The 16,016-nt window shown below is 40.1% G+C and overlaps 1 protein-coding gene across 13 annotated transcripts; it reads left to right on the top strand.

The window, feature by feature from the left end:
- The first annotated feature begins 4,822 nt into the window (after positions 1 to 4,822).
- Positions 4,823 to 15,784, top strand: susd1 (sushi domain containing 1). 13 transcript variants are annotated; one of them, XM_034296220.1, is made up of 24 exons: positions 4,823 to 5,159; positions 5,580 to 5,610; positions 5,972 to 6,103; positions 7,272 to 7,427; positions 8,276 to 8,428; positions 8,647 to 8,826; positions 8,937 to 9,116; positions 9,243 to 9,422; positions 9,741 to 9,920; positions 10,080 to 10,259; positions 10,419 to 10,598; positions 10,757 to 10,936; positions 11,129 to 11,308; positions 11,454 to 11,633; positions 11,733 to 11,912; positions 12,095 to 12,274; positions 12,753 to 12,917; positions 13,275 to 13,369; positions 14,318 to 14,504; positions 14,645 to 14,738; positions 14,870 to 15,125; positions 15,301 to 15,340; positions 15,455 to 15,548; positions 15,660 to 15,784. In XM_034296220.1, exons 1-24 carry the CDS (start codon positions 4,836 to 4,838, stop codon positions 15,676 to 15,678), a joined length of 3,726 nt encoding a protein of 1,241 aa, XP_034152111.1. In that variant the 5' UTR covers positions 4,823 to 4,835; the 3' UTR covers positions 15,679 to 15,784. The 13 variants fall into 13 exon arrangements, with proteins under 13 accessions (XP_034152111.1, XP_034152112.1, XP_034152115.1 ...); XM_034296226.1 differs by having other exon boundaries at positions 5,069 to 5,159; positions 5,399 to 5,723; XM_034296229.1 differs by having other exon boundaries at positions 5,072 to 5,176.
- Positions 15,785 to 16,016: the final 232 nt, after the last annotated feature.

Here is a 16,016-nt window from a genome sequence, read left to right as displayed (position 1 = left end):
CAAACTGGATGTCCCGCCCACCTGTCAAATCAATCTTTAAGCCCCGCCCACCAGGGTCATAAATCCCCAATCTGACACTATACATTTACTACATTTACCACTGTTGTTAATGATCCTTTTCGTCCTTGATGGTGTCCTATTCGCACCATGATATTTAAACATGAACGCATCATGCCAGAGACTGCAGTCCTCCTCCTGTTGTATTTTGTACAAATGGGCGGCGTTATATTTTACTTGTACAGTATCCCTGTATAACCGCTTAAAACAATTAGCATTGTCAACGAAATACAGTTTAGCGCTTCTCTCCAATTTATCCACCCCTAGAGATTTTCACAATATTAATCATGGCCTAGTCAGGGGCTAATTAAGTCTCCATAGGCTACCTAAGGTATAGCACTACTTGATTTGGTCATTAAAGGGTGTAGGTCTTCGACTCTCCAACTGATCAGCTGTTCACGAGCCAACTTCCTTGCGGGTGTGTGCAGTCAGCTTCAGTGTCTCAGGATCTCCAGCTAAAACTGTAGTTTTCCGGTAGAATCAAAAGTCCAACCATCACAGCACCAACTGATAGATTTGAGCAGTTACAGTGCAGTGGTTAGATAATAGAGAACCCGCACAAATCAAGGTTGAAAATACATCAGTACTTATTGAAATAAAGCAGCAGCGTTGTCCTTTTCAATGAATGTCCAAAATATTTTCACTGTAATGCTGGTTACAAGCTGATATATACATTGAAGGGTGTGTCTACCTAGCAAAGATCACGTTTCCAAGACAGTAACCCCCATGCCAAATGGTCAATGTGAACATTACTGGGGTAATCAGAGTGCAACCTACAGAGAGATAATCTAAAAAGAGGGGTTTCTGTTGTTCTCATTATCTAGGCACATTCACTTCCAATTAACATACATTTTTATTGTCTTAATACTGTGTGAATACTTAATTATTAATGCTTAGATTCCACACAGTGCACAGTTCAAAAGCCAGCATCTGGATATGATTTGGGGCTGTATTAGTGCACGTGACATCTTTCACATCTGTGAAGGCACCATTAATGCTGAAAATATATATACAGGTTTTGGAGCAACTTATGATGCCATCCTGAAAACATATTTTTCAGTGAAGACTGTGCTTATTTCAGCTAGAAAATGCCAAACCACATTATGCATGTGTTACAACAGCATGGCTCCATAATAAAAGAGTTTGGGTGCTACACTGGCCTGCCTGCTATCTAGACCTTTCACCCATTAAAATAATTTGGCACATTATGAAATGAAAAATACGAGTAAGGAGACCCTGTACTGCTGAGCAGCTGAAATCCTATATCAAGCAAGAATGGGAAAACATTTCACTTTCAAAACTACAACAATTGGTCTCCTCAGTTCCCAAATGCTTACAGAGTATTGCTAAAAGAGGAGGTGATGCAACACAGTGGAAAACATGCCCCTGACCTAACTTTTGTGAAACTTATTGTATCCCCTTCAAAACGGGCATGTATTTCCACAAAGGGTAACATTTCTCAGTATCAACATTAGATATGTTGTCTTTGTACTATTTTCAATTATATAAAGGGTTTCAATGATTTGCACATCATTGCTTTCTGCTTTCATTTGCATTTTACACAGTGTCCCAACCTTTTTGGATACGGTTTTGTAATTTTTAAGATTCTTAGTTGTCCTTTAGATATCATAATACATTTTAAGGAAACTCAGAGTCATATTTTTGAAAAATGACCTTCTCACGATTGTAAAAACCACATTTTAATGAGGCACAGAGAGGGAAGATACAGTGACGCCGATTGAGGTTAACACCATAAAAATAACGTTTAACAGTTGATAGTGTTAGACCATAAAAAAACTCTGCAGTGGGTTGTGAAAACCGCCTAGCACATCACTGGTACCCAGCCCACAGCCACCGTAGACCCCCAGCACATTACTGGTACCCAGCCCACAGCCACCGTAGACCCCCAGCACATTACTGGTACCCAGCCCACAGCCACCGTAGACCCCCAGCGCAAGCAGTGTCTGCACAGGGCGTGCAGCATCATCAGGGACCCTGAAGGACAACTAAGAATCTTAAAATGTACCACACTGTATCCAAAAAGGTTGGGACGCTGCGTAAAATGCAAATGAAAGCAGAAGGCAGTGATGAAAGCAGAAGGCATTGAATCCCTTTATATAATTGAAAATAGTACAAAGACAACATATCAAATGTTGAAACTGAGAAATCAATCAATCACGTTCATTTATAAAGCCATTTTCACAACAGCAGTTGTCACAAAGTGCTTTTACAAAACATCCAGCCTGAAACCCCAAGGAGCAAACAACAACAGTGTTGAATTTCAGTGGCTAGGAAAAACTCCCTGTGGCTGAAATATAGGAAGAAACCTAAAGAGGATGTTATGTTGCTGGTTTGGTGTTGCATTGCTATGTTGGTCCTACATTGTTGTGTATTGATGTACCTTTGCGTGTTGACTCAGTGGCCATTGATGTGTGTTGTCATTGCATTGCTGTGTTGGTGTTGCTGTGTGCTGTTGTGGGAGCTACAATCAAGGGCTGACCACAGGGTATGGCATGGCGTTGGAAAATTTAGTGACAGCCTTCCTTCCTCAAGATACCTTTTACCCTGTACAACACCCCCCCCGACGTCATTGAGCCCAAAGACAATAGAACAGTAGATGGGCTGATGGGCACCATGTACTGCCATCTGTGGGCTGACAACATTACTACACCATGTACTGCCATCTGTGGGCTAACAACATTACTACACCATGTACTGCCATCTGTGGGCTAACAACATTACTACACCATGTACTGCCATCTGTGGGCTAACAACATTACTACACCATGTACTGCCATCTGTGGGCTAACAACATTACTACACCATGTACTGCCATCTGTGAGCTAACAACATTACTACACCATGTACTGCCATCTGTGGGCTGACAACATTACTACACCATGTACTGCCATCTGTGGGCTGACAACATTACTACACCATGTACTGCCATCTGTGGGCTAACAACATTACTACACCATGTACTGCCACCTGTGGGCTAACAACATTACTACACCATGTACTGCCACCTGTGGGCTAACAACATTACTACACCATGTACTGCCATCTGTGGGCTGACAACATTACTACACCATGTACTGCCATCTGTGGGCTTGCAACATTACTACACCATGTACTGCCATCTGTGGGCTGACAACATTACTACACCATGTACTGCCATCTGTGGGCTGACAACATTACTACACCGTGTACTGCCATCTGTGGGCTGACAACATTACTACACCATGTACTGCCATCTGTTTCAACATTTGATTTATTGTCTTTGTACTATTTAAATGATTTGGATATCATTGCATTTGGTTTTTAAGTTTAAGTTTTACGCAGCGCCCAAACGTTTTTGGAAACAGGGTTGCACTTCCTGCAAAAAAGGGTCCTATTTGTAAATGGGCCCAAAATTATATGATAGTAATCTAATTCAAAATGTTTATGATTTCTGTAAGTTCTACCTCAGGCGTAGTACAGAACCCACCTGTGATTTCAATGTCCTGACGCAATGTTCACTTGAACTCAAATAATTTGTCATACGTATCTGCTAGTTAGTTAATAGTTAAACTTTCAAAGCAATACATGCTTTCAGCAAGACAACTATTGTTAGCAGTCTACAGTCTGCAGTAGTCATGACAACAGGTTTTGTGAGTAAAGTAGAAAATGTATTAGTAAAGTAAATGTATGAAAATGTATGCTCCCATTGTAGGATCAGAGAATCTGCCAAATGTGAAAAATCTATAGAATATGAATTATTGGTATAACATAAAATTATTTAATAAAACAACATCAATTATACTGCAATGTCTGAAAGGGACACCAAAGACCTACTATTAATTTTCATTAACCATGTAACCAAAAGTCAGATACTAGGTCTATGTTTGAATTGTTCTCTGATCTTTTGCAGGTACATTTGTTGACTCTTTCATTGTTTAACAAGCGTGATTTACACCGAAAACGTTTTAGTGATTTTGTTTCATTCAGTGAGTTACCTTTTTGTCCCATGCCTTCCCCTGCATGAAAACCAGCTGTCTTGTCGAGGTTGAGTTTGAGACTCTGGGCCGACATCCAAGCAGAGATGTCAGCCAAGAACACAGATGTGCATCAGCACCTTGCATGTCGGACGGGGGAAGAATCCAAATAGCTGACTGCCATTTGGATAGCAATGATAGGAGAGACAATACAAGGATATGATTGAGCCAAGTGATCTGATGTACATAGAGAAGAGGAGACGGCCCAGAATTGAGCCCAGTAGTGATAGCCCACAAAGCGGCCTGCCACGTCACATTCAATCCAAGAGTGTGCAGAGCCTGAGACTCCAGTCCTGAGAGGGTGGAGAGGAGGATGTCACGGTCTCCAGTGTAACAGGCGGCTGATAGATCTTGGAGGATGAGAACAGAGGAGTGGAAGGCAGCTCAGCCAACGTGAAGAGCCTCAGTGACACAGAGGAGGGTGGTCACAGTTTGGTGATTGTCTTGAAGCATGACAACTTGGGGTCGAGTGGATCGTTTTGAGGAGAGTCACCCATAGTTTAACGACAAGTTTAACAACACTTCTCACCCTCCTCCTGAACCAGTTTGCCAGTATCCACCAGTACTGAGTGTACATACCTGCAGATGGTGGTAATCAACTGGCTTTTTAAGAGGGTGTAAACATTCCCCCGCTGTGTTCACCGGAAGCACACCACCACACCCCTGTCAAAGCAATATTTATCTATCTTCTCAGAGTATGTTGCTTTTCACATCCTCCTGTTTGGCCCTGGTGGAGGATATCTAATGGTAGGAAGAGTTGCCGAGGTTAATCAGGCCTCTCCAGCAGGCAGAGGGTGTGAGGTGGGGTTTCACCGAGGACTGATCGAGGGAGACCCCCTGAGTCACAGTGGGCGAGGCGATAGCAGTGTGGTGGACTTATCTCTCCCTTCCACACCACACCAGGCTAAGTTTATACCCAAGGACCAACTGGAAACTCAGCAGTGGATGGCTATTCTCAGACTTACTCCTTTTAACAACTTGTCCCCCCTTGTATGTGACGCAGGGCACCAAGTGAAGATTGCCATTGTGATGGTCTCAGAAACCCACTGGATATTCCTTCAGGAAACGGTAGGATGTACATGGAAGTAAGCACTTCAAGATGATTCATTTATTTGTATTATTTGTATATCACCAATTGTTCATGACCCTTCTAAGAAGCACCCATGGGTTCCAGTGAAACATAAGACATACGCTGTAGGTTTAGAGTTTTATTCTAATGTTATATGTTCAGAATTAAGCCCACAGCTCTTATCAGTGTATGTACAGAGCTTATCAGTGTTATTCTACAATTTGCAAATGTGTTTCAGATGTTTTCCAAAGCGTGGAGTACATCATTGTACATGAAGGATAACTGAATATGTCAAAAATGATGATGATGACAGACATGTCCCCAAACCACCAGTGTCAACCTCAGAGACATGGCGACGGTTGGATTTCATTGTAGCCTCTGATACCCTTCTCTCAATCCTGTTTATCAAAACCGCTCAGCTCCACAGGGTCTGCAGAACGGAAACAACATGTAAATGAAAACGATATGTCTCTGGAATGTCTAAGAGAGAATTACATGATTTGAGAGGATGTATTGGAAAATAGCACTTGTGAGCTTGGTCTCTCTTATTAATGTAATACCAGGTGAGTGCATCAAGACCAATCCATTTTATTGGTATCTTTAAAGTTATATTATTGGTATCTTGACAGTATCTTGATATGCCATTTGTGTTTTCACACTGCTTTTTACACTACATAAATAATTTATGGGTGAGTTTACACAATCATAATGTTTGTATTTGAATGTAAAATCATGTACAGTATGTTTGTGAATTTAGTGCCTTTTGTGTGTTTACTTTATTATTTATATTTTTTTATCTACGAAATGCAAGTGATTGGTCAAACATTGGATGTTTGTGCCACCTGTCATCCTAATGCCACCTGTGAGGAGAAGGTTGATGGTACTGGCAAGGTCTGCAACTGCATGTATGGTTTTCTGGGTAATGGAAGAACCTACTGTCAAGGTATGTAGCTCCAGGTATAAACTCAATATTAAAATGTTTGATTTTAGTTAGATAGCTTTTATCAGTTATATTAACATTTACTCAGTAGTTAATCTAAATAATTTTCCCCACTTACGTTACTCCTAACTGGATTTTGAAAGTACATAACATTTGTATTCAGTACTTGCCTAGTTATATACTTTTAACTACAACCCCATTTCCAAAAAAGTTGGGCCACTATGTAAAATGCTAATAAAAACAGAATGCAATGATGTGCAAATCATTTAATTGAAAATAATACTAAGACAGCATACCAAATATTTAACCAAAGAAATGTTATTGATGTAAGCGCTTGGGAACTGGGATGATCCATTGCTGTTGTTCTGAAAGTGAAATGTATTCCTATTGTTGTTTAATGTAGGATTACATGTATTCAACAGTTCAGGGTCTCCTGTGTCCTATTTTTAATTTCATAATGTGCCAAATGTTTTCAACGGGTCTGCAAGCAGGCCAGTTTAGCTCCTGGACTCTTTACCTACGGAGCCATACTGTTGTAATTTGTGCAGAATGTGGTTTGGCATTGTCTTGCAGAAACAAATACATTGTCTGGATGGCAGCATATATCGCTCCAAAAGCTTTATTATTCATGCCAGATGTGCAAGTCACACATTCCAAGTGCACAAATGCACCACTATACTACCACAGATGTTGGCTTTTGAACTGTGTGCTGGTTACAAGCCGGATGGTCCCTTTCCTCTTTAGAGTGTAGGATGTGGCGTCAATGATTTACAAAAATAATTTTACATTTTGATTTGTCAGACCACAGGACAGTTTTCCATTTCACCTCAGTTCATCTTACATGAGCTTGGACCCAGAGAGCACGGCAGTGTTACTGGATCTGGTTTAGATCTGTTTTATTCTTTGCATGGTAGAGTTTTAACTTGCATGTGGATACAGTAACAAACTCTCTTCACAGACAGTGGTTTTTGGAAGTGCTCCTGAGCACATGCAATGATTTCCACAGTAGAGGGCCCAAAGATTAGAGCCATCTAATATTTCTTCTGAGATTTCTCCCGATTCATTTTTTTGGACGCCATGTAGAACAAGCCAGGAAACAAAATCATTTAAACAATCTTGTTCTGAACATCAAAAATTAAAGGCCAAGTAAGTGTACACATTTCTTTTACAGACAAGGATGAATGCCAAATGGGAACCAGTAAGATCTGTGGGAAGAACACCGCCTGCCATAACACCTATGGAAGCTATTACTGCACTTGCCTGACAGGATATAGCCCTTCTAATAGCATGGCCATATTCATCCCCAATGATGGCACCCACTGTCAGGGTATGTTACAGCCCTTCTAATAGCATGGCCATATTCATCCCCAATGATGGCACCCACTGTCAGGGTATGTTACAGCCCTTCTAATAGCATGGCCATATTCATCCCCAATGATGGCACCCACTGTCAGGGTACGTTACAGCCCTTCTAATAGCATGGCCATATTCATCCCCAATGATGGCACCCACTGTCCGGGTATGTTACAGCCCTTCTAATAGCATGGCCATATTTATACCCAATGATGGCACCCACTGTCAGGGTATGTTACAGCCCTTCTAATAGCATGGCCATATTCATCCCCAATGATGGCACCCACTGTCAGGGTATGTTACAGCCCTTCTAATAGCATGGCCATATTCATCCCCAATGATGGCACCCACTGTCAGGGTACGTTACAGCCCTTCTAATAGCATGGCCATATTCATCCCCAATGATGGCACCCACTGTCCGGGTATGTTACAGCCCTTCTAATAGCATGGCCATATTCATACCCAATGATGGCACCCACTGTCAGGGTATGTTACAGCCCTTCTAATAGCATGGCCATATTCATCCCCAATGATGGCACCCACTGTCAGGGTATGTTACAGCCCTTCAAATAGCATGGCCATATTCATCCCCAATGATGGCACCCACTCTCAGGGTATGTTACAGCCCTTCTAATAGCATGGCCATATTCATCCCCAATGATGGCACCCACTGTCAGGGTATGTTACAGCCCTTCAGTGGCTTTGGAATATGAATCAATATCAATATAAGGCCAAAGAATTTCTTCAACGTTTCTGGAAATTGATTTTAACACATGTTGGTGCCTAAAGTAACATGAATCACTTTCTTGTTGGATAATTTAGACATTGATGAGTGTAGGATACAAGGCATTTGTGGTGAGGGGGGTCAGTGTACGAACATCCCAGGGAATTTTCACTGCCACTGCCAAGTAGGATACCGGGTTCAAAATGGAGCTGAGCCCTTCCACCCTCACCAGGATCAGGCCGTGTGCAAAGGTAACGAACGCAAACCACTTGGGATCAGTGTTGTAAAACCTTGAGTTTGTCACATTTGAGTAACTATTCTAATTATTTTAATAATCAGAAAGCTATTTATTATTTTATTTATTATTTAGATGGATTTATTATTTAATTATCTGCTTTCCCTGTGCTGTACTTCAGCCAATGTGTAGGTAAAGTGTTATAACACCAATGTTCCTTTTCTCCATATGTAGCCATTGATTGTGGGCAGCCACCCTTGGCTGAGAATGCAGTCAGGCTGTCAGCCACAGGAACACGATATGGTAGCATAGCTAAGTTTGCCTGCGCTGAGGGATTCCTCAGGAACAGTGGGGACAACTTTGCCATTTGTGGGACAGAAGGTGTGTGGAAGGGCCCAAGTCTTCTTTGTGAAGGTAAACAAAATGTGTTTTGGTTGTGATTTTGTATTCATTCACTTATTTAACATTGGATGCTGCATCTAGTAATGGTTCCTTTCAATTCTTGTCATTGATTTGCCTCCCAGAGGTTGACTGTGGTTCTCCTCCTGCCCTCCCTCACTCTGTAATGTTCTGGGATCAGAGAACCAATATGGGTTCTGAGGTGTTTTATCAGTGTAACTTTGGATATAAGAATGTGGGAGAGGGGAATGTATCACATTGTAATGCTGATGGACAGTGGGACAAGTCAGCTTTACTATGTGAAGGTAAATTATTCCTCTCAACATTTTTACTTCACACCTAACTGTAACTAACCTATACCATGTGCTTGAATATTGTAAGATTACACTGAGTGGTTCAACTCACTGTTGTATTGCTTTTCTTTTTTTTAGCCATATTGTGTGGTGATCCCCCTATACTGCCCCACACTGGACAGGTGTGGAATGGCAGCACAAACCCAGGCAGCACTGTGCTCTATTACTGTAAAGAAGGATTTTATAGAGCGGGAGGAGGGAATATTTCCTACTGTACAGAATATGGTTACTGGACAAATGTAACGTTGTCATGCAAAGGTAACTTGACATTTCTTACCTACACTTACCGAGATATATTTATATATATATTTATTTATTTTAATATGGATATTTTAATATGAATGCTTTAAATATAAGATGCTCTGGATTATAGTGTCTGCTAAAAGACAAAAATGTATATATAATATTTTTTACAATTACATTTATTGACACTAAGAATTATTGATAAATAGATATATTTCATCTTGACATGGGACCTGTTGTTAAAATAAAAGTGTTGATAGTGAAATGAAAAGGCATTTGGCAATCGTATTTATAATCAATGCCATTTCGCTCACCACCCCAACCCCTCCTTAGAAATAACATGTAGTGATCCCCCTATACTGCCCCACACTGGACAGGTGTGGAATGGCAGCACAAACCCAGGCAGCACTGTGCTTTATTACTGTAAAGAGGGATTTTATAGAGCGGGAGGAGGGAATAATTCCTACTGTACAGAATATGGTTACTGGACAAATGCAACGTTGTCATGCAAAGGTAACTTGACATTTCTTAAGTACACTTACAGTGATTAAATTATAATAAACAAATGAAAAGTGTCTTGTGCTTTAAATCAATTAATACATATAATTACATATAATTAATTATATATATAATTACATATAATTATTGCCATCTTGCTCCCCACACCCTCAGAAATAACATGTGGTGATCCCTCAATACTGCCCCACACTGGACAGGTGTGGAATGGCAGCACAAACCCAGGCAGCACTGTGCTTTATTACTGTGAAAAGGGATTTTATAGAGCGGGAGGAGGGAATAATTCCTACTGTACAGAATATGGTTACTGGACAAATGCAACGTTGTCATGCAAAGGTAACTTGACATTTCTTAAGTACACTTACAGTGATTAAATTATAATAAACAAATGAAAAGTGTCTTGTGCTTTAAATCAATTAATACATATAATTACATATAATTAATTATATATATAATTACATATAATTATTGCCATCTTGCTCCCCACACCCTCAGAAATAACATGTGGTGATCCCTCAATACTGCCCCACACTGGACAGGTGTGGAATGGCAGCACAAACCCAGGCAGCACTGTGCTTTATTACTGTGAAAAGGGATTTTATAGAGCGGGAGGAGGGAATAATTCCTACTGTACAGAATATGGTTACTGGACAAATGCAACGTTGTCATGCAAAGGTAACTTGACATTTCTTAAGTACACTTACAGTGATTAAATTATAATAAACAAATGAAAAGTGTCTTGTGCTTTAAATCAATTAATACATATAATTACATATAATTAATTATATGTATATTACATATAATTATTGCCATCTTGCTCCCCACACCCTCAGAAATAACATGTGGTGATCCCTCAATACTGCCCCACACTGGACAGGTGTGGAATGGCAGCACAAACCCAGGCAGCACTGTGCTTTATTACTGTAAAGAGGGATTTTATAGAGCGGGAGGAGGGAATATTTCCTACTGCACAGAATATGGTTACTGGACAAATGCAACATTATCATGTAAAGGTAAACATTTTCACCATCCCACCTGATACAGTTATAGACACTAAGCATATTTGACAAATAGACTTATTTTGTCTTGACATGAGTCCTGTGCTAAAAATAACAATGTTTAAAGTCAAATGAAAAGGGTCTTGTGATTTAAATTGATCACACATAATCAATGCCACTTCGCTCACCACCCCAACCCCTCCTTAGAAATAACGTGTGGTAATCCCCCTATACTGCCACACACTGGACAGGTGTGGAATGGCAGCACAAACCCAGGCAGCACTGTGCTTTATTACTGTAAAGAGGGATTTTATAGAGCGGGAGGAGGGAATAATTCCTACTGCACAGAATATGGTTACTGGACAAATGCAACATTGTCATGCAAAGGTACAGTCAAAGCTTTACACCATACTACATAAATCCTGTCAGACATGACCTTGAGAATCCCTCGTCAAGTTGACATGTATGACTTGTCCTTTACAAATATCCTGGTGAATCATTTATCTTAATCATTCTCAAATTTTCTTTGCAGAGGTTGACTGTGGTTCTCCTCCTGCCCTTCCTCACTCTGTAATGTTCTGGGATCAGAGAACCAATATGGGTTCTGAGGTGTTTTATCAGTGTAACTTTGGATACAAGAATGTGGGAGAGGGGAATGTATCACATTGTATGGCGGATGGAGCATGGGACCAGATAACTTTTCTGTGTGAAGGTATTATATTTGTCATTTCACTGTGGTGAATATACATTGACAACATTTGTTGTACAATAATACATCTCATAAAATCACTGTCCCCATTTTCAATTCTAGAGATTGACTGTGGGGAGCCGCTGTTTATACCGAACACTAAGATGATATGGAACCGGACATCATTGATTGGTAGTGTGGTATATTACCAGTGTGTTGAAGGATACTACAACACAAGTGGGATAAATTATACTGAGTGTGGAGAAAATGGACTTTGGACTGACATCAAACTTCAATGTGAAGGTGCATTTCTGTCACCGGCAATATAATAAAGGCCTATCAGAGATACCTCAATGTATTTTTGAAAATACTAATGAGTTCTGTTATTATACACTTGAGTTATATTGCTAGATTAACCTAAACATGTACTGCAGTATTTTTGTATCTTTATGTTTAATGAAATAAACCTTAATTTCTATGGGCAGAGGTGAACTGCGGGCCTCCACTAACCCTTCCACATGCTAACATGCAGTGGACAAACAGAACTGGCCTAGGGAGTGTTATTGAGTATATATGTAAGCAGGGATTTTACCAAGCGGGTGGAAATAGTCTCTCAACGTGTACACCATCAGGACAGTGGGGAATTGTTTCAATAATATGCAAAGGTACAGTAAAAATATCACAAAACAAAGCAAATTATATTCCACTGCACTTCTGGTCCACTGCACTTCTGTTCCACTGCACTTCTGTTCCATCGCACTTCTGTTCCACTGCAATTCTATTCCACTGCACTTCTGTTCCACTGCAATTATATTCCACTGCACTTCTGTTCCACTGCACTTCTGTTCCACTGCACTTCTGTTCCACTGCACTTCTGTTCCACTGCAATTCTATTCCACTGCATGTCTGTGTTGGAGATGTAGACCTGCATTTACTTCTTGTACCAGAAGAGGGTGATGCTGTATTCTGTATTGAGCATATACATACTTTTTGTGTCATGGTTAATCATGATCATTAGTATGTCCCGACAAAAGAAATCAACACTAGTATGAGTACCGCACAGTATGCCCTCATGTTTCATGGTCATCTAGATAGTTTGAATTACTCCAAGGATTCTATCTAAATCCCACCATGTTTTCACAGCAAAATGTGGACCAGTCCCTGCTTTGGCAAATTCGGAGGTGGTTTGGCAGAACGTAAGTGCTGTGATGCATCGCTGTGTGGAGGGTTTCCACAGCTGGAGAGGCAGGAACACGTCTCTGTGTGACATCCATGGGAAGTGGCAATCTGCCACAATAAGATGCCGAGGTATGCCGTTGATAAATCTGTAATTATAATGGCCTTTGAGACCTTTTCAGTATGCAGAAGGTATTTATGGAGATCAGTTCATTTATTTTAGTATATATATATATACAGCTCCGGAAGAAATTAAGAGACCACTGCACTTTTTTCTTTCCTGAAAAGGAAGGTTTTGAGTGAGGAACAGAGGCATTCAATATGCAGTGGTCTCTTCATTTTAACCCTTCTGTTCCTCACTCAAAGCCTTCCTTTTTGACTTTTTTGGAAAGGAAAGAAAAAGGTGCAGTGGTCTCTGAATTCTTTCCGGAGCTGTATGTATATATACACCTATATATTACTAAGAACCTGCTTCTTATCTCTCACCAGAAATCAAGCCCCCCATTAGTGACTTGGTTTTTCTAAATGAAAAATGCTTGCGTTGGAAAGCAGACAAGTATGAAGCAGATGCAGAGAATTACCAGGTAAGTTTACCTGACAAAAATCGCTAAATATGATAATATTCTTAATAAGAAAAAGTGTTGTCTGAACTGAATGAACCTATAAATACACCTTCACCTAATCTACAAAATGCACACCCAGAGTTTATCATGGTTGCTGCCTATGATGCCAGGAAACTAAAATCTTTTTCACACAATGTTTACCAATATGTAAACTGTGTGATTACAGGAAACAGAACTCTAGATCACTTTTACTCCATGCACAAACATAGTCCTTCCTTCACCCACAACTTAAGCACATCTGACCACAGCCCCACTGTCCTCCGTCCTGCCTACGAGCAAAAACTCAAAACAGAATAACTCCATAATGAAGTAGTCTTGTTCCCGTTTCATGAGATCATGCTGGATATATTCAGAGACCCATCTAAGAACATTGACGAACACTGGCTTTTTAATAGGTGCATTGAGGACCTTGGCAGGTGTCTTCAGAGATCTTAACATAGTTGGCAGGTGTCCTCAGAGGTCTTAACATAGTTGGCAGGTGTCTTCAGAGATCTTAACATAGTTGGCAGGTGTCCTCAGAGGTCTTCAGCCTCTCCCTGATACAGCCCGTAGTACCAATTGGGTTCATGCAGACCACAATAGTCCCAATAATGCAAAGGCTACCTGCCTAAATGATTACCTTCCAGTAGCCCTCATATCTGTACTACTAGAGCACGGCAGAGCCTACATTTGTGACTGACAGAACCCGGTAAAGTTTCTACCCCCAAAACCATAATCATCTGACAAATGATTAACAAATGGTCACACTCAGATACACACTTCACACTTATTACACAGGTTTCTGCAGTTACTTGTTAGTGTCTTTCCACTGCTACCCGTCTACCTGTTAGTCTCCACCTATTGGGAACGGAACGTAGTATGTCACAATAAAATACCATTTTACCATGTTTTTTTAACTGCCTATTACAGGTAGAAATTGTGGGATTCCGAGCCTATCAAAGGTCATTTCATGACAAGAGGAAGAAGCTCCTCAGGTCAATTTCAGACCACCCTGAGATCTGCCTGAACCTTCTGCCTGTTACTAACTACACCTTTAGCATCACTGCACTATCTGCCAGGTTTACCTCCACTCTCACAGCCAAAACCAGCCTAAGAGGTATGCTACAACTCAAATATACGTTTTTGGTGAAACATGGAGCAATATATTGACCTTATATATTTATTTATTTTTGCCTTATTTATTTTCTATTTGATATTAAAAGTTATAAAATGTGTCGATAACTTCTTGTCTTATAGAGCCTCAAGCCCCAGAAATTGTATACAGCGAAGTTGAGGCCCCATTGCCCACATTGTGGCTACGCAGATTTCCCAACACCCTGGATCCAATTAGGTAATTCAAAGTGAACCTCCCTTTCCCTGACTAAAGACTCATTTTGTGCCTTGATATTAACTGGGTGAGGTCTGCCACCTTTGTCTGGCTATGATGAAACCAATTATTTCCACCTTTGTTCCTGGTTTCAGTTTCTACCAGGTGTTTGTGTGCCCACTGGACGGGTTCCTTCTCTTTGACTGCAGCTCAACTAGGAACCCAGACTTCTCCATTCAGAGGAAGTCCCATGGACTTTACATAACTGCCCAAGTCCATCTAATAGATGTTTGGAAAAAGATGAACCTCACTGTAGGCGATGGACGCTACTATGGAGGCTTCTACAATGCTCCTTTACAGAACGGGAGAGACTATTACATAATATTACGAGCTGTCAGTCACTGGGGAGGGGTAAGAACCACTGCTAAACACTGGAAATAAATAATATGTGAGGTTAATAGATGTAAAGGAAATTACAGTTTTAGGATAATCTTTTATTAGCTCTTTATAATAACTACATATGGTTTTGTAACTCTTGTGCTAACAGCAAGTCCTTCTTTATGTGCCATTTGAAAAAACATTCTAGGCTTCCAAGCACTGTTGTTTTATCTGGGCGAAAGTTAGTGGTAAGGTTCGCTTTTCTCATCTGAGGCCATTTGTTTTGAAGAGATTTGTGTTTTAATGACATTGTTGAGATGGTATTGTATGGATGTTGTATGATGTTTTCTATCATTTGGCAGGTACATCCTACTTAATGAAGGTTTCATCACTTTATGCAGCAGGGTCAATTGGAGTCGTAGCTTTGGCCATGTGTCTTGGATACTGTTACACCTGGTAAGATATATCCAGTATAATGTGTTTGAAATAAAACATTTCCAATATGTGCAAATTAATAACCTCTGTGTTATTAAATGGCTTACTAAACTTTCTGTATTCCCTTATCAGGTTTTTTAAGAAGACCTGAGAGTTTTTCAGTTGGGCCACTTCGTATATAAACTAATGTCCAACATATACCTGTAGTATTGTAATTGCGCAATTATGTGTTTTGTATTAAATTGTTGCTGTTGATGATGAAATGTGTGTTGTTGTTTTTTTCAAATAATCGTTTTAATCTAAAATATCATAAATAATATTCTCTTCAAATATTAAAAAATGCATGGATTACAATCCACCTAAACTTTACTCTGTAGGAAGCAAATACTTTTTTAAATTGTATATATTCATTACAAGAAGTTAATATAAACGAGAAAGAAGGAAAATTTGCTCAAGCCTAGGATGAAAACCAGAATTCTGCGTGAAAAA

This window comes from Esox lucius, chromosome 13, assembly GCF_011004845.1.
Source record: "Esox lucius isolate fEsoLuc1 chromosome 13, fEsoLuc1.pri, whole genome shotgun sequence".
In the NCBI taxonomy this organism is placed as follows: domain Eukaryota; kingdom Metazoa; phylum Chordata; class Actinopteri; order Esociformes; family Esocidae; genus Esox; species Esox lucius.
Note: the sequence above shows the minus strand (reverse complement) of the source record. Positions and strands in the feature narration are given on the sequence as shown.

What these genes read in the sequence shown, in the direction of transcription:
- susd1 (XM_034296220.1), top strand. Translation starts at nt 4,836, where the DNA reads ATGGTAGGAAGAGTTGCCGAGGTTAATCAGGCCTCTCCAGCAGGCAGA. An exon ending in CTGCAGAACGGAAACAACAT is followed by an intron (nt 5,611 to 5,971) that starts GTAAATGAAAAC and finishes ACGAAATGCAAG; the next exon opens with TGATTGGTCAAACATTGGAT. An exon ending in TGTTTCAATAATATGCAAAG is followed by an intron (nt 12,275 to 12,752) that starts GTACAGTAAAAA and finishes ATGTTTTCACAG; the next exon opens with CAAAATGTGGACCAGTCCCT.